Here is an 18,150-nt window from a genome sequence, read left to right on the forward strand (position 1 = left end):
GAAATACTATCCTAACCAATCATTCAATCCCTTAACAATGGAATAACCGCTTAAATATTTAAGCACATTCACCAAAATGCTGCCAAACACTGTAATTACTTCTCAAATACAAACATATCATATAAACACTTCTTTAAAAATGGTGCGGTCAGCCTTAAAGAAGTGAATTAGCTTAAACACCAATACTAGTTTAAGTGTCTGATATTTTAGTTCTTCTGGATATGGACACAACTTGGACATACCTATGTCTAAAGTAAAAACATGAATTTAGGAATTTAAATGACTAATATACGCAAATCAACAAAATACTGATGGAGATGTGCTGCTTAAAGTTCCTTAAAAATAATAAAAATCAATACAGAAAATATTTATAAGTAACACTACACTTGTTTCTTCAGAACATAAAAGTTATTTATTGTTTCAAAAAAGGTAAAAACAATAAATAAAAACATACACATATATACACAATAAAACACTGATTAAACAAATCAAGATAGAAGTGACTGAAAATCTAACATAACATAAAATAAATTCTTTACTCTGCACTTTATTTGAAGGCCGGGAAAGAAACACGTATATAAAAAACATAATATGAAATGTGGATAGTGTTGATTGCAAATTAAGAAACTGCCATAATGTATGAATACTGTAGATCAGCACCCGTAATATCACTCCCACTTATAGACTTTCAGCATCTTCTCAGTTAGAGATCCAAGGTAGCTGCTCTGGTTCACCTCAAAGGGACAGATATCCAGTACGGGAAGATCTGCAGGAAGTTTTTGAAGTAAGGCCCCAGTCCCGGCATCCCAAACCTGCAGACAAAACAGAGAAATCACAGTGAACAAGTTGTCCTTTTCTTACTTATATGAGGGTCAATGACGTGACAGTAATCTTTATTTGTCTGTATGGTTCAATTAAATGTAAAAGGGTTAAAATTTCAAAACAAATTACTTGCATACATTCTCTTTTTTGAGGACCAAGTATACAATTTCTGGGTTTATTTCACTTTGAAAGAATATTTGAGGGATTTTGCAAAAATGTCTATGTGGTGTAACCGGTCTGTGTCAATTGGTGTAACTAGTATTTTTTTTAATGAAAATATAAATATATTCATAAAAAACATGGAATAAAATATAATCACCTAGTTTAGTGTAATATGATTTTTTACATACATTTTTACATCAAAGATTATTTAGAAAACGGAGCTGTTTTCAGCATATGTAAGGACAAATATTACAAAAACGCATTACAATTTACATTTAGAAATAACTTTTTTTTTAAATGATGATATTAAGTTTACATGCCATCAAGGTGGATAAAATATTTAATATTTCTCATTCTTCAAGTTGCCAGTCAGCACTAGCATTTTTTATGTTTTTCACAAAAGTGTTGCCTTCCAGAAATATTTCTTCTTTAAATATATATAAACATACTACAAATCAAATGAAAGAACTCTGCTTTATAAAAAAACTCTTAAGGGTAGGTTTCTTCATTTCAATACAATTTTTTTTTCAAAAAGCTGAGAAAATTGCATTTTTGTGAAGGACTTTTTTAGAGAACAGATTCAGAACAATGATCAAAACAGAGTTTTTACTGTTTTTGGATCAGTGGATGCTTTGGGTAAGAGCTCCACCTAGTGGATAATAGCAAAAATATGGATTGCCATAAAAACTTGTCATATGCAGGAAAGCGTTTCTCTTAATTGACAAAATAACTCGTCAATGGCAGGGAGTTACAACAACACCAGAAAATGAACAATATTCTGCTGTGTTAAAGGATTAATCAATTTTCTTCAAAAAAATCCAGATAATTTACTCACCACCATGTCATCCAAAATGCCAATGTCTTACTTTGTTCAGTCGAGAAGAAACCATGTCCCTTGAGGAAAACACTCCAAGATCTTTCCCACTCTAATGGACTTTAATAGACTCCAACACTTAACAGTTTTAATGCAGTTTAAAATTGCAGTTTCAAAGGACTATAAACGATCTCAAACGATGCATAATAAGGGTTTCATCTAGCGAAATTTTTATATTATGCACTTTTAAACCACAACTTCTCGTCTTCTCAGGTCCAGCGTGACCTCACGTAATAAGTCATCACATCAAGAGGTCACGGATGACATAACAAAACTACGTTCCAGTGTTTACAAGTGTGCAGAAAGAGGGCCGTTCAGACGTTGTTGTATGTGGAATGATACTAATTAATGTCTTTGTGTCAGTTTATTGTTTAAAATGTCCGCAAATGTGCGTTTCATATATGTAACACGTGACCTTTCGACGTCATTACACAATTACGTGAGGTCGCGCTGGTGTGTCACACAGCCGGAGGAAGACAAGTTGTGTTGGTTTAAAAGTTCACATTTTTATTTTTCTTGCCAAAAATGACAATTGTTTCGCTAGATAAGACCCTTATGCCTTGTTTGAGATCGTTAAGAGTCAGTTGAAACTGCATTAAAACTGTTAAGTGTTGGGGTCCATTAAAATGAGAAAAATCCTGGAATGTTTTCCTCAAAAAACATAATTTCTGCTCGACTAAACAAAGAAAGACATCAACATTTTGGATGACATGGTGGTGAGTAAATTACTTTTTTAGTAAATATATATTTTTTTTAAGAAAATTGACTAATCCTTTAAAGGTAGGGTAACAGATTTGATCCTGAAACATTTTTAGTTATGCTGGTTAAAAGTCTCTTCACATCCTGATAGCAATCACTGTGTTAAGTTGTTTAAATGTATTTGTAGAAATTTGTGTCATCTGTGAAAGGCGTAGGACCAAAAAATGTTCAACCAATCATAGATTTCGGTCCGAACGGACGTTTCCTTTTTTGTCCCTCATACGCAAGCGTAATTCGAATGCCCACCGCGCAGCGAGTCCACGCAGACACCATACGTCATCGGCGCGTTCACGTGTGCTCACCTCCTGCCTGTAAACAGCGAGAACCGCAAACTTTTCTGCTGAATTGACAACCTGTACCGGAGTCACAAAACGAAAGACATCTTTTATAGCAACAACAGCAAAAACTGCCTGGATCAGCAAGAGCAAAAACCCAAATTAACATCGTAACTTACTGCTTTACCACGAGATGCAAACCGATGCATGAGGCAAAGGGTCTGAAAGAGTCGTTGCACTGTTTATTTTGGTAAGACAGGTACGCAATATGTTTGTATTGAGATGGATTCAGATATTCTACTTTGATGAAACATTGTGTTGCTTATGAAATTTGTGTTCGTTTGCGGATTAGCATAACAGTTACTACGTCTACACAACCGAACCTATGCTTAAACTAATTCTGATGTAAACCAGTTGTTTGGTTATTTTGGAAGTGTTCACTTTGTACTGCAACGTTTTCTCAATGCTGAATGAGACATGAGATGTGACCGTCTGATCTGTGCGTGTTCATGTGTTTTGAAAGAGGCGTGACTTTGGATGGGGATTTGACTTGAGGGTGGGATCGGGATTTCATTGCTAGGCGGCTACCGTTAGCATTTTTCAAAATGTGTTACCCTACCTTTAATGCAGTCATTGTCCACAAAAGCTCTTGAATAAAACACTGCACAATGCTCACCATGGTTGAGTTTGTGCTCTCATCTCCAGCACACACTAATGTAGAAGCCTCTCCAGCTGGACTCTTAAAGACAGCGTTCTTGGTGAGTAACTTGCACGAGGAGCCAGCAGTGAAGGTCTGGACTGGGGAACAAGAGCACACTGGAGGCTGGCCATTGTCTGAGTGAGGGCTTCGATTGAGTTCCATCAGAACGCAACGCAGAGCTGGGTTTAAACGACCTGAAAAGCATGCAACAATCAAAAAATGTATCTATAACATCTGCATGATCTACAAGCTCAGATGAATTTGTATTTTGCATTCAAATGAACAGTGCTCTCCACCGCCTCGCTTTTCCAAAAGCGGGCTGCAACTACGGTAGCCGTTATGTACGCAATGATCTCCGTACATTGATTTTGATTAAAGGAATATTCCATTTTCTTAAAAGAAAAATCCAGATAATTTACTCACCACCATGTAATCCAAAATGTTGATGTCTTTTTTTGTTCAGTCGAGAAGAAATTATGTCTTTTGAGGAAAACATTTCAGGATTTTTCTCATTTTAATAAACTTTAATAGACACCAACAATTAATACTTAACTCAACAATTAACAGTTTTTTCCAACGGAGTTTCAAAGGACTATAAACGATCCCAAACGAGGCATAAGGGTCTTATCTAGCAAAACGATTGTCATTTTTGATAAATAAAAATATCAAATATACACCTTTAAACCACAACTTCTCGTCCAGATCCGGTCGTGATGTGCCAGCGTGACCCGACGCAATACGTCATCACGTCAAGAGGTCACAGAGGATGAACGCGAAACTCCGCCCCAGTGTTTACATGTGTTGAGAAAGAGGACCGGTCCTACGTTGTTGTATGTCAACTGATACTAATGAATGTCTTTGTGTCAGTTTATTGTTTACAATGGTCCACAAAGGTGGGTTTTATAAATGTAACACGTGACCTCCCTACATCACTACGCATTTACGTTAGGTCGCACTGGACCGGACCTAGATGAAAAGTTGTTGTTTAAAAGAGCATATTTTTTATTTTTATTGTCAAAAATGACAATCGTTTTGCTAGATAAGACCCTTATGCCTCGTTTGGGATCGTTTGTGGTCCTTTGAAACTCCGTTAAAAAAACTGTTAAGTGTTGAGTTAAGTATTAAATGCTGGTGTCTATTAAAGTCCATTAAAATGAGAAAAATCCTGCAATGTTTTTTTTCCAAAAACATAATTTCTTCTTGACTGAACAAAGAAAGACATCAACATTTTGGATGACATAGTGGTGAGTAAATTATCTGGATTTTTCTTTTAAGAAAATGGAATATTCCTTTAATAAAACGCTTAAAACCCTACTTACTTTCCCTTTAATGAGAACCCAAAAACTCACACAATAACACGTAAACTGGCGTATCAGCTAGAGGTCTTCTCAGGTCCCCAAAAAAAAAAAAAAAAAAAAAGGGGGGTTCCTGACCTGATATGACCCAAAATCACTTTTTACCCCAACCCAACGTCCATAAATTAAATTTTTTGGAAGACCAGCACCAAGACACGCGATATAAGTTCACGTGAAGACCTCTAGTATCAGCCCAGACGATTTATTGAAGAATTTCCAAAAATCTATTTTGGCTAAGCACCATTATTAGTTGACATAATAGGCCAAAATACCCATATCTGGACATTTAACTATAATAAGAATACATCGTATCCAATTCTGATATAAATGAGAGCATTACCAGGCCTGTATGTGATGAGACAGTGTCTGCTGTCCGGCTCCACCTGTATATCTGTGCAGTTACCGGACTCCAGAGGCAGAATGTGAGGCGTGTACACAGTTCCTTCGCTGTGCTCCCAAAAGCAGCCACCATCCAGCGTACCAGCGATGAGACCGCCACATGGGAACGAACTGGAGGCAGCGCGAGGTATGTAGGACAGAGACACCACCGGACACCTGTGATGAAAGAGTAGAGTAGCAAAACAATTCACAGACTCACAAGTTAATGTTTAATTGTATTACACAATTTTATTACATTTCTGGAAAATATCCAGCATAAAAAAAAAAGAAATTTAAACCTACTTGGAGCCCAATGGTACTAACTCCTGCACGAAAGTGCTTGTGTCTCGTGTATCGTACACTAGCACTGATCCGTTGCAGAGACCGGCGTAGATGTAGTTATTATTATCATGGCACCAGCAGCAGCTCCACACGGGTCTGCCTGTGTTGTAGGTCTGGACCACTGTGTTGGCCATTAAGCTGTCAAGACATCATAACTCAGTTAAGACAAACGCACCATTATTACGGAAAAAAAAAAGGGAATGGTCACCTAGTCAGTTTGTTACCTAGTAAGTTTAACAGTGTTGTCTAGGGCTGCGGACAGCAGTAAGCTGTCATGCTGTTGGCTGAAGGCGAGACCTCTGATCTGTTTGGAGTGAATGGGGACGTACTGACTGGGTTTGAGATTGGCGGTGCTGATCTTCTTCACTCCAAAGCCTTAAGAGCAACAAACAATCACGTTAATGTAATGCAAAACATTTTACAACAGAAAGGAAATCAGGAACAAATTCTCACCTGGTAAAAATGTTGCTTGTGGGGAGGGCTGGGACGCCAGGAGGCACCCGAGGCGCTCACAGTGGGACAACACCCTACAGCCCCCCGCTTGAGAAACAAGCACCGCTGTAGAAAAGACGTAGCGTCCCCCACTGGATGAGTCCTGGCGCTGGGATAAAGACAACGCAGCTCCCTGAGAGGAACTGAAGGCCACCTGAGCCTTTAATCTTCTCAACTCCTACAGAGAAGAAAAAGAAAAATCAGGATCAGAGTTTAACATTAGCTTTGTCCTTGACAGGGTACAATATGACCAACAATCTAAAACATGATATTTCTGAAATTGTTTTGAAAAATAGGTCATTTACATTTTACTTCAGAAAACAAAATGTTTTGAACTTCTAAGAGCGTGCTCACATTATCACAACCAAACCGCGCCCGAGTGGCAGAGGTGGGCTCCGACAGTTTTTTTGGGGCTCAGGCAAGACTTGTGACATCTGTGGCATTGTGCTGTGTGATAAAACTGCACATTTTAGAATGGCCTTTTCTTGTGGCCAGCCTAAGGCACACCTATGCAATAATCATGCTGTCTAATTAGCATCTTAAAATGCCACACCTGCGAGGTGGATGGATTATCGTGGCAAAGCAGAAGTGTATTGTTCAGTGTATAATATAAGTGCACGCTCAGAGTTGCCTGACATAAACCAGGGTTCCCACACCTTAGTTAACTTCAAATTCAAGGACCTTTCAAAGACTTTCCAGGTCCAATACCCTCAAATTCAAGGACTAAATGTGGGGACACAGTTCAAGTGAGAACAAGGTTACATTGTGTTACCTTTTTAAGATAAATTGTTACAGGTCCCTTTCGAGGGAACTCGCGCTGCGTCACTTCGGTGACACTTTAGGGACGCCTCCAGGGGTAAGTGCGTTTGAATGTGTATATCAAATTCAACCAATGGTGAGGCTTAACGACAAAGACAGGGTGAGGTGGGAGTCAGGAAGTATATCACTATCTGAAATACTGCCAAAGACGGCGTTACAGGGATGCAGGAAGTATAGCAAGGGAGATGCAGCGTCTCGTTCCCTTCTCAGGGAACAACAGTTACATATTTAACCCAAGACGTTTTCATGTGTCAAACACAACTATGCAAAAAAGCACTTCTGTATGTGAATCAACATTCACATACAGAAGATTTAAGCATTTAAAGCAAACAGTTTAGCACGTGTGCTTAAAAGGTTAGAATTTTATGATATTATCCTACACTACACATGGAATATGGATTTTTTTCCAGGAAACCCCTTGCAGAAAATAGATTCAAGCACTTTCAATAACATATATATATATATATATTAACATTGTATTTTAGTCTGTAACAGAAAAGACTTAAAATGCATCAATTTGCCTGAAATAAAAAAATCAATCCTAATTTACAGTATATTTTTTGACCATTTAATACAGAAAAATTAAATATATATTAAATATATATATATATTTTTTATTTATTTATTTATTTTTTTTTCAAAAAAATCCAAGGGCCTTGAATTTCCCCCCCATTTTCACAAACTTTCAAGGCTTTCAAGGACCTGTGGGAACCCTGATTAAAATCAGAAAGTAACGGGTAGCAAGGTGCAGTTTGTAGGCGAGTTTCTCACAAATTTGATCACGATTTAGCTGCATCCATTCACAAATATAAAGTTTTGATATTTTATGTTTACGTTCTTCCCGATACCATTTTTTAAACCCTAGCTAGTGTGTAATGTTGCTATAATACAGTGCTTCTCAAATAGTGGGGCGGGGCCCCCGGGGAAAATACTTTTTCAGGAAGTGATTTTTTTGCACCGTCACTTAAAGACATTACACCCCAAACACGCTGATAAGCCGCTTGCGTTTTTTATTATTATTTATTGATTATATTTAATTAAATTTTTCTGTTTTAAATGGTCAAAAAATATACTGTAAATAAGGATTGATTTTTTTATTTCAGGCAAATTGATGCATTTTAAGTCTTTTCTGTTACAGACTAAAAAACAATGTTAATAAAGTTATTCTTTGTTGGTAGTTGATTGATATTTCTTTTTTTGTGTTTTCTTTAATGTTAATAAGGATACAATGTTTTGCAGATGTGTAATTTTATAAAAAATTATACTATTTACAGTCGCGGCGGACGCGAAATGTTTACTCCTTCCTAGGGTGGGGGGGGGTGGGGGTGTGTGACAGAAAATAATTGAGAAGCACTGCTATAATAGCATAAATAATACCTGTAAAATGATAAAGCGCAAAGTTCACTGCCAGGCGATATATTTTCTTCAATAGAATTCCTCTTTAAAAGCCTACAACGAACGGCCGGTTTGGACTACAGCCCTCTATTTCCTGCTTTAATGATGTCAGTAAAACAATTCGTTGACTAAACTCCGCCCACATGAATACGTCAGTCACCAGCTTTGGCTCAAACGGCTCTGCTAAGCTAAGCTGCTATCGAATCACAACACACTAAACAAACTGCTATCGAATCACAACACACTAAACAAACTACACAATCAGAACTTGTTACGCATTTCTGAAGGAGGGACTTCACAAAACAAGGAACACATCAGCCTGTTTTGAGGACAGTGAAAACAGCGCTTTACAGATAAGTAAATTTTGTGATTTTTTTACACGTGAAACATGAACACATGTTATATTGCCCACTATAAACACAATCAAAGCTTCAAAATCACAGACAGAACGGGAGCTTTAAGAAAGTATCTTCATGAAACATGATCTTTACATAATTTATAATATTTTTGTCATAAAAGAAAAATGTATAATTTTGACCCATGCAATGTATTTGTTGCTTTTTCTACAAATATATTCGCGCGACTTGCAGTTTTATGGTCCAGGGTCACATATGTCCACTTTAAATAATAAATGAAATAAGGGTGTCACGATTTCGATTTTAAATCGAAATTGATCGAAATTAATTCACAGCTTCGAACTTCGAATTAAAAAATGGGATCGTCGATGCTGCCACGCCCCCATTTCACGTCCGGTCGAAAAAAACTCTCAGAGAAGCCTTTTAAAAACATCTGTCCAGCGGAACGCGATCATATTTTAAACACGAGGGATGCTACAACTTCTTGAAATGCATATCAAAAACAGGATTACCAGTGATCTGACTTTGGACAGAGTGCAGCTCTCTGCACGTGCGCGATAGTGAGGGAGGCGCAAAGATGCAGCGGGTTAACTTATATTTTAAACAAAAGGATAGTTTGCATCAGCTTGCATGAAACTCATAAAACTGAACAAATACATAAGGATTACTACTTTAGTTTATGTTCAGACTTCAGATGCGCGGATGGACTATTATTTCATCTGCAACCACATAAAAACCTCATCATCCGTCCACCATCCATGTGCACCAACGTTTCTGACCAGTTTTCAAAACTGCACCCGCCCGCCATCCGCTGACTGGGCGATGCAAGGCGCTGCTGATGACAGCCGCGAGACTAGAAACCTCTTGAATATCAGCAGTGAACTCCGTCTTCGATCGGCGCACAGGGACAAAAATAAATAAATAAATAGCCTAAATTAAACGCACAAATTACATAGCCTGCACTGGTGTCATCCTGATTTACCACGTTGTAAAACTTATTCCAGGCAACCCTTTCTGACATTCTATTTCCTTTGTTTTTAATTCTCATTTTTTGAGTTTGCCACGTTCCTCCTTCGCCAGCGTTGATAAGAGCTGTGTCAAAATGCGTCCTCATTTCTCCGCGCTGTTAATGATGGAACGAATGGATCCTTAACAGCCGAGGATATCCCAAACAATTAAAAGCTTTATTAAATAAAAGTGTGTATTTATTAGAAAACTTTTTCTTGTCACTGTTTTAGTATTATAAGTTATGTTTTGTGTTAATATTATTCTGTTTATGTTGCGTATATTTCTAGGTTGATTATTTGATATGCTGTTGAATAGATTAATCTACATCAATGTGTCATATGTTCTAAAATAAATTAATATTTTTCTGCTTACACATTTATATTAATAAGTCAGAAATGTCTCCGCTGTTTTCTGCTGACAGGCGCAGTGGGCGCTACTGGGGGCGTGTGCAGCAGGTGACGCAAATTTTGGGTCCTCAGAAGGCTAGACCGTCTCATTTCAGTTCTTTTCTTGAACTTCTGAGGCTGCCACTATGAAAGACAGAGATGTCGCATGCTTAGAAAGACAGAGCTAATAACAAGCAGTCGATCCGGCACCCGCCCGAATTTAATTAAAATATTATTTTTCGTCACGTCATCCGCCCGATCCATTAAGCCAACCGCGCATAGTCCATGTGCGTGCAAGAAGGAATCCTCTCTCTACAAGCTCTCACGTTAAGTGAAGCCCACAAACCCCCATGCGAGTTGTGCAATGTGCATGTTAATGTTAAAGTATTATAATAATAATAATAAATAATGGCATATCATTTTTGTCTAAATTACATATAAAAAATATGTAAAAATCGAGAATCGGATCGAATCGTGACCTTAGAATCGAAAATGTAATCGAATCGAGGATTTGGAGAATCGTGACACCCCTAAAATGAAACTTGTCGTGCTGTATAGTTTTGTGTCTTTCTTGAACATTTTAAAACGCTGTTACCAACATGTTTGCTGCATTGTGTCCGCACCTCTCACTCTGCACTGGTTCCAATTTAATTGCGTTACCAAAGACCTCAGTGTTCGGTAAATGCTTTTCCGTTATTTTTAGCTAAATAATTTCGGATGCCAAACATTCGGCTCATCCCTAATTTAAGCATTATTTAAAAAAAAAACTATTTTTTTTCATAAGATTCAAGATTAAAGGCTTTTTAAAAGAGTGATGGGCTTTCCCTGAAAAAGACACCCACCTCAACCTCTTTCTGTAGTCTTGTGTTTTCATCTTTTATTGTCTGTAACTGCAGACGACATTGAGCAGTCTCCATCTCTTTCATCCTGCGTAACCTCTGTTCATCCTCTAAAGATCTAAACAAATAAAGTGTCAGAAACAATCCTCAGCTCTTAATGAAAACCAAGATACAGTAGCAGGTCATATAAAGTAAAGTTCCTACTTCTTTAGTTGTACTTCTTCCGTGTTGTCAACGGCTTGGAGTTTTCGTGCATAAAGAAAGATGATGTGATCACGTTTGGCCTTTTTATTACACTAAAAAAAAAAAAAAAAAAAAACGATGTTAAAATGTAAAAACTGAAGATGGTTTCTTTAATACCAAACTAGACTTATAATTCAAGTAAAATGTCTCCAAACTGAAACCACAATACCCACCTGTGGACATTTATTTCCACCATAAAGCCAGCGATTAATGCATTCATAGCCAAAAAGGTGACCGCAGCGAAGGGCGGCCAAGCGGTGCTTGCCAGCCATTGTCCAAGGTTCAAAACAGATGGAGCAGGTTTCACCGTCTTCATCATCTCCACCGCCCTGTGCAGCCGGATTTACCGCAGGTGCAGTCTGCTGGATGGACTCTGAGACCGGCTAGAAGACATAAACATGAATAGGTCAGGATAAAAACAACTTTTACGATGTGACACTGAGTCAAACTTTCTGACATACAGTTTCAGTACATGCCAATGAAAAGGACCTTTGTGTTACTAGCTGTGTTTCCATTACCCTTCAAATTGCAAAAAAATTAAAATAGTTGTATAATAGTAATAATAGTAAAATAATTGAAAATGTGCCCAATGGAAACAAGGCAATTTAAACTCCCTATCAGACAATTCGAAAAAGGAATATATTGTAAAACTGAGATGGGCTTGATTTTAAGCATTGTCACGTGGTTGTCATTCACTTGTCCGAGTAAAAAAGTCATATAGACCCCAAGTACCGTTTGAGGGTTAACCAAGGAACCTGAAGTTTGTTAGTGAATGTTCTCTCCGCCATGCGTTCAACCAACTCACTTTGAACACTGTGAACTTCAGGCGAATACATGTGATATTGTAACGCGCGCGAGGGGGATCTGTGGTGCGTGCAGGAACTGTGATTGACAGGCAGATTTTACACAGCCCTGCGCTGATTGGACCAAATTAACGGGGGGCCAAAACAAATAACAGGCTCTAGGTGGAGCAAGAAGCGCAGATTTTTTCTTAAACCATCCAAATTATGTTGTTCTATCGGAGCATAGCGTTTGGTTTCAGTGAATACGATCAAAAAAGTTGCCGACCGCAGCTTTAATGGAAGCGCAGCTACTGTAAGGACTTTTTGGTTATATGAAGTCATATGAAGTCAAAGAAACATTATCTGCAAAATCATTCATGAATTAGAAATCATTATTATAATAATATTTGGCAATGTAGGAATCACCTCAGTGTCTGGTTTTGGATGATCTGGCTGTGCTTCCGGCCGTGTTTGTGGCTGTGCTTCCGGCCGTGTTTGCGACTGTGCTTCCGGCCGTGTTTCTGGCTGTGTTAGTGGCTGAGCTACAGCATCCGTCCCTTCAGACGCTGTAGAAACACTGGGCTCTGCATTTAACACATGCATTCATATTAAGCCTCAATTAACATCCAATGTAAATAAGATCATTTATATTAACTTACAAAAGTCTTTAAAGGTGCAGTGTGTAATTTTTAGAAGGATCTCTTGACAGAAATGCAAAATAATATTCAAAACAATATTATCAGGGGTGTATAAAGACCTTTCATAATGAACCGTTATGTGTTTATTAACTTAGAATGAGACGTTTTTATCTACATACACAGAGGGTCCCCTTACATGGAAGCCCTCATTTTGTGCCGCCATGTTTCTACAGAAGCCCTTAACGGACAACATTTTTTACTAAGTTGTCTCCGACGATGACATGTTTGTCCGGTGGTGGCTATCATAGCTTCTCTTTGTGTTTCAAAAGCGAGGGGTGAGCAGTGGACTGAGGCGTCGGTTGCAATTAGCAACCTCACCACAAGATGCCGCTAAAAGTTACACACTGCACCTTTAAGTTACAGTATTAAAAATAAACAAACAACTAATAATTTATCTTGAATGTACGTGATTATTTATTTTTCTAAGTTAAATTTTTTGCCCATTTTGCCTTTATTATGACAGTGATTAAGGAGAGAACAGGAAAGTACAAGAAAAGAGAGGGGTATGGGATCGGCAAGTGACCACGAGTCGGGAATCGAACTCGGGTCGCCGAAAGTGCAAAAGCGCCACATGTCGGGGTGCTGCCCACCACAACAGCTCTGACTTATTTTTGTAATTTCATTGACGTACTGGTAGTAACAATACTATATTTGTATTTCTGACTCACCTGACGTTGTTGTAGTGGGTGTGTGGTTGGAGCGCCGCACCGGAGACACTCGTGACATCTCTTGCACTGTGTGGATGAGTGACAGAAGTCTTTCGGTGTAACTGTGTCCTACAAATTGACTTCATGCAAAGACAGGAGTGGTCTTGAAAAACTTGTATTTGAAGAAGTGCTGTGTCTTGATTGTGCACATATACATTTACTTACTCATCTATAAGTTGTCTTTGGGCATTCCCGACGGCTGAACGTCTGGCTCGATCCGACAGATCTATAATCTGTATGGATGAATCCTCCTCATCCGTGCTGCTGTCAGAATCAGACACTACAATCAGATTCTCCTCATTTGGACGCGCTATTACCTCCACTTGTGGATCCACCTCCATATCCTCCATCTTTAAAAATTACCTATAAGAGACAAAACAAGAATTAAAACCTGAAAGGTAACGTTATGCATGCATAATTTATAACGCAACCCAAGTACATGTTGCGTTGCGAGTTGCCGCATCGCTTCAAAACAGAGGGGGAAGTGAGCTTGAGCAAAGTGATTTATGGCCTAAAATCAATCCACATACCTCGTCTGCTAACAAACAGCATGCACTGTCCAATTCACATAGTGTAACTACTTACATATAGCATATATTATCCAGTTTAATGTAGTGTGCACGGTTCAGTTTACGTAATTGCCTAAAAGTTATATGTGCTGTCCAGTTAAATTTAGAGATGGTTAATAAAATAACGAGTCATTCAAGTAATATAAACACACCAAAACCCAGCAGCTTTTGAATCCAAACAGATCATCAGCACTTTAATGTAAAACATGCAAGTAAACACGCTAACGTTGCTAACCACAACACAACATTAACGCTAAAAATAGTTAAATATCTTACACAGACTGGGCTTGGCAGAATTTCTATGTTCGTTCATCAATGCGACAGTTTTTTTAAAAACCGACCGTAGCCTAATCAAATACTTACAAAGTAGATCGACAAACCCGTTATAAATATGCGCTAAACGACACTGCGCGCTACGAACACAGCCGCCAACACAAAGCTCCGCCCACTGGTTCTTCTTCTTTTGGGTTTAATGGCGGTTGGCAAACCAGCTTTGGTGGATTTGCGCCATCTACTGGGATGGAGTGTGAATACCAAGGAGGAGGAAAAGGCAACATCCATTTTAAATAAATAAATAAATTATCTTAAATACTTAAATAATATTGTGTAAACCCTTGATTGTTCCTTTGCACTCTGGAATAAAAACGACTCGGATACTGCTGCCAGACAAATCGGATATAGGATATTTCCTACCTCAAAATGGGAAATAACGGTATTAAGTAACATTAAACAATTTAGTTACATTAAAACATTAATTTTACTTACGATTTAGTAACATCAAAACATTTAAAGTGTTTGGTAGCATTAAAAGAGCACAATTCCAGACATTATTTCCGGTTTGAGGTGGGAAATATATTAAATCCGAGTTGTCTGGAACATCAGCTTGTTTCTGCACATATGGCTGCGCAGACTAATCGGTATATTACATCATAGTACCGCGAGAGCGATTCAAAAGCTATGCTCTCGCGGCACTTTTATGTCACAAGAGCAAAACGGCCTACACAGTGCTGCCCAGTCTACACATACTTTATTTTGTAAAGAAGTGAATTTTAAACATGTTCTATATTATTTTAAATTAATTATGTGTGTTAATCTTTGTCTTTTAATAATAACAACAACAAATATAGAGAAACAAATTATTTAATAATTAAAATAACGTAGGCCTATATTTTATATATGTAGCATACAAGGAAAAGTGTGGTGAAAAAATTGTCTGTATTGATATATGATGGTGGAGGGGTGTGATAGGATGTCTGTCTGTAACTTCTTTTGTTGAGATTACCAAATGCTTTCTTTTTCAAACATTTTGGTATGTGTTTGTGGGTGGGATGGTGAGATAGTATTTTTCATTATGATAACAGGAAGCTAATGTTTTTCTCAACCAGATGCAAATACAAAGATAATAAAATTTTAGAGCAGTGGTTCTCAACCTTTTCACTTCAAGGCTTTAAGGCTCCCTTGGAAATCTGTTGAGGCCCCCCTGTGGGTTCCGGCTTCCTGGCTGAGAAGCAGAGGTGTGATCATAAATCACCTCAAGAACATGTCGGGACATGTATGCTTTAATCAGAACCTAGGTGAGGCGTGGTGTCACTGTCAACCCTAAAGTGTGAATTCCTTCAATCCATTGTCTGATTGCTCTTTTGCGAGGACTTCTGGGTTGGTAAGGCCCTGACCCAAATGGCACACTTCATGTGGACTTTCAATCTCATGGCCTTAAATTGCGCATGCTCGCTTAGTCTATGAGTCCGTGTCCCATCTGTCATTTTTATGCTTTGAAGTGTGCTCATCAGCACCCCCTTTGCACCCTTGATGCTGTCTTTGGCCAAGCCCGCACTGCTGCAGGCTTCATGCACTTTACCAACCCAGAATTCCTTGTGAAAGAGCAATCAGACGACAGATGGGAGGAGTTCACACTAAATGGCAACTTATCTTCCTATTTCCGGCAGGACGCTCGAGTCTGTCCCAAAATATGACTCCGGTGCACCCTGGTGGACTTGCGTAAAGGGTCCCTAAGGCCTGCACTACATGATGTCATCAAAGTGTAGACTCTAAGGAAGTCCACAAGTCTGAAGTGTGCCATTTGGGACTGGGCCAAAGTGTGTGGCATCTGCAGCAGTGCATCAAGGGTACAAAGTGGGGAGGTGATGAGCACACTTTGAAGCGTAAAAATGACAGAAGCATGCGCAATTTAAGGCCATGTGACAGAAAGTCCACATCAAGTGCGTCATTTCGGACAAGAAGGAAGTCGAGACTGTCCCATGTTTTGAAACGGACAAAGTGCAGTGCCCTTAACGCACACTAAACACACACTATGGCTCCGTCCGAAATCTTATGGAACTGACATGTTGCCCTGCTGCCTCATGAGATTTATTTTTTCAAACTCGACCAGGCTCGACCAATCACATTCCCTGCACACGCCCATGCATAGAATTGTGGGACAAGATGACATGAAGTAAACCTAACATTGGATTCGATCGTGCCTTGATGCCTTCCTGCATTGGAATGCTGCCTCCAAAGGCAACATTTTAGAGCTTTCGGATGCAGACACTTTGCAAGGCTAGCAGAGGCGCACCTGGTCAAAAGGCAAGGCAGGCAACTACTTGGAGCCCCGAGCCGCTAGGGGGCCCCCAAGACTCTCAGCACGTGCTCCTGTCCTGTTGTACAAACAATACATCTGTACATGTATGCTGTGTTCAAACGCAGGGCTCTCCAGTCTCACACATTCGCTGTGAGACACACACATTTCAATCAGTTCACACCCTCACTGAAATGCGTGTGTCTCACGGTGAATGCCATTCTTATCATGTTTTGCATAACTTAGCAACAAAGCTAGAAGATAGTAGATAATGATAGCTCCCTGGTCAACACGGATGAATTTAACACAAACACAGTTATAGTGATTATAAGAGATGTTGTCTTATCGTAGTAAAGTAATATGATACCTATTGATGTTATCGATATGATGAACACATTTACTTGTGAGAAAAATCTTTTCATGAACACATTGATTCTCAGATGGCCAGCTACACCCAAATAGCAACAGGCGAATATCAAGTGCCAACGTATATACTGCATATTAAAATTCCGATTGGATGGAATGTTGATTGACATTGGCTTTGCCCAGTCAAAATCCAAGTGGATATCTTCGTTAGTTAAAAAAATGAGCGAATGGGTGACATTGTATCGTTCAGTAGGCTAAAGCTGCAGGAAAATGAAGAGGAGCTATCTATCTGGTAGTGAGAAGAAGATCGAAGAATTCAATTTACATTTCTAAAAGCAGTTGCATAAAAGGGGCTTATAAGGAATTGCCTACTGTGGGTATTTCATTACACTCACTATAATTTTTATTTTGTACAAAGTTTATATTGGGTTTTTAAAGTAATTTACTGTATTTTATTCATTTTTTATTTTATTATCTTTTATTTATTAATTTTTTACAAAATAACAAGGTTTTTCATGTTTATGTGTTTGGTTTTATTTCATACATTTTTCATTGGTGTCAGATTATTTATAGCCTAACATAATGGTGATGAAAACTGGTCGGAAGTGCCCCCTATTTGCTTAGGGCCCCACAGACTCTAGAATTGCCTCTGAAGGCTAGTGCGTTCGATCATGCACGTGCGTTCGCATACACGTAAAAACAGACGAGAGATGAAAGGAAGGACAGACATCTGTTCCAAAAGGAGGGCTGTGGTGGGGGTCAGACAAACACACGCACACACACATCTCCTTGAATAGGTATAATAAATATATAAAATAAATATATAAATATATGTATTGTTAGTAAGTGTTTTTAATTATTTAAAAATTATTTATTTCCATTTTATGATTTAAATGTATTTTCCATCAACTTACGAAGCCCTTGCAATTACTTTGAGAACCACCAGGGGTCAATCAGGAAACAAAACAACAAAGGAGAAAACCAAATAAAATTCCAATTTCCATTTGTGGTTTTAATTCGTTGTTTTGTACTTCTTGGCCACCATATCTAAAGCCTTGTCTATGAAACCGGTGGACAGTTCTATTAATTTACTCCTCAACTGATGAAGTTACCTCTACTAACCACCAGAGGGTGACTTCTGTTTCTTAAATTCACTCTGATAAATGCACTTGGGTTCATCATTTTTACTGGAGTCAACTTAAGACCTTGGGTGTATTCCAAGCGGGGTTAATTTACCATCAGCGAAAC

At 38.5% G+C, this 18,150-nt stretch overlaps 1 protein-coding gene across 4 annotated transcripts; it reads right to left on the reverse strand.

The window, feature by feature from the left end:
- Window positions 1–531: 531 nt before the first annotated feature.
- On the reverse strand, window positions 532–14,429 carry rfwd3 (ring finger and WD repeat domain 3). 4 transcript variants are annotated; one of them, XM_055191857.2, is made up of 13 exons: window positions 14,325–14,429; window positions 13,558–13,755; window positions 13,354–13,472; window positions 12,414–12,571; window positions 11,379–11,588; window positions 11,167–11,258; window positions 10,966–11,080; window positions 6,121–6,337; window positions 5,892–6,042; window positions 5,629–5,805; window positions 5,288–5,502; window positions 3,569–3,786; window positions 532–812 (listed from the first exon to the last, which is right to left on the reverse strand). In XM_055191857.2, exons 2-13 carry the CDS (start codon window positions 13,740–13,742, stop codon window positions 669–671), a joined length of 2,001 nt encoding a protein of 666 aa, XP_055047832.2. In that variant the 5' UTR covers window positions 13,743–13,755; window positions 14,325–14,429; the 3' UTR covers window positions 532–668. The 4 variants fall into 4 exon arrangements, with proteins under 4 accessions (XP_055047832.2, XP_055047833.2, XP_055047831.2 ...); XM_055191858.2 differs by having other exon boundaries at window positions 14,342–14,425; XM_055191856.2 differs by having other exon boundaries at window positions 14,238–14,420.
- Between the last annotated feature and the right edge of the window lie 3,721 nt (window positions 14,430–18,150).

This window comes from Misgurnus anguillicaudatus, chromosome 6 (genome assembly GCF_027580225.2).
Source record: "Misgurnus anguillicaudatus chromosome 6, ASM2758022v2, whole genome shotgun sequence".
Taxonomy (NCBI): Eukaryota; Metazoa; Chordata; class Actinopteri; order Cypriniformes; family Cobitidae; genus Misgurnus; species Misgurnus anguillicaudatus.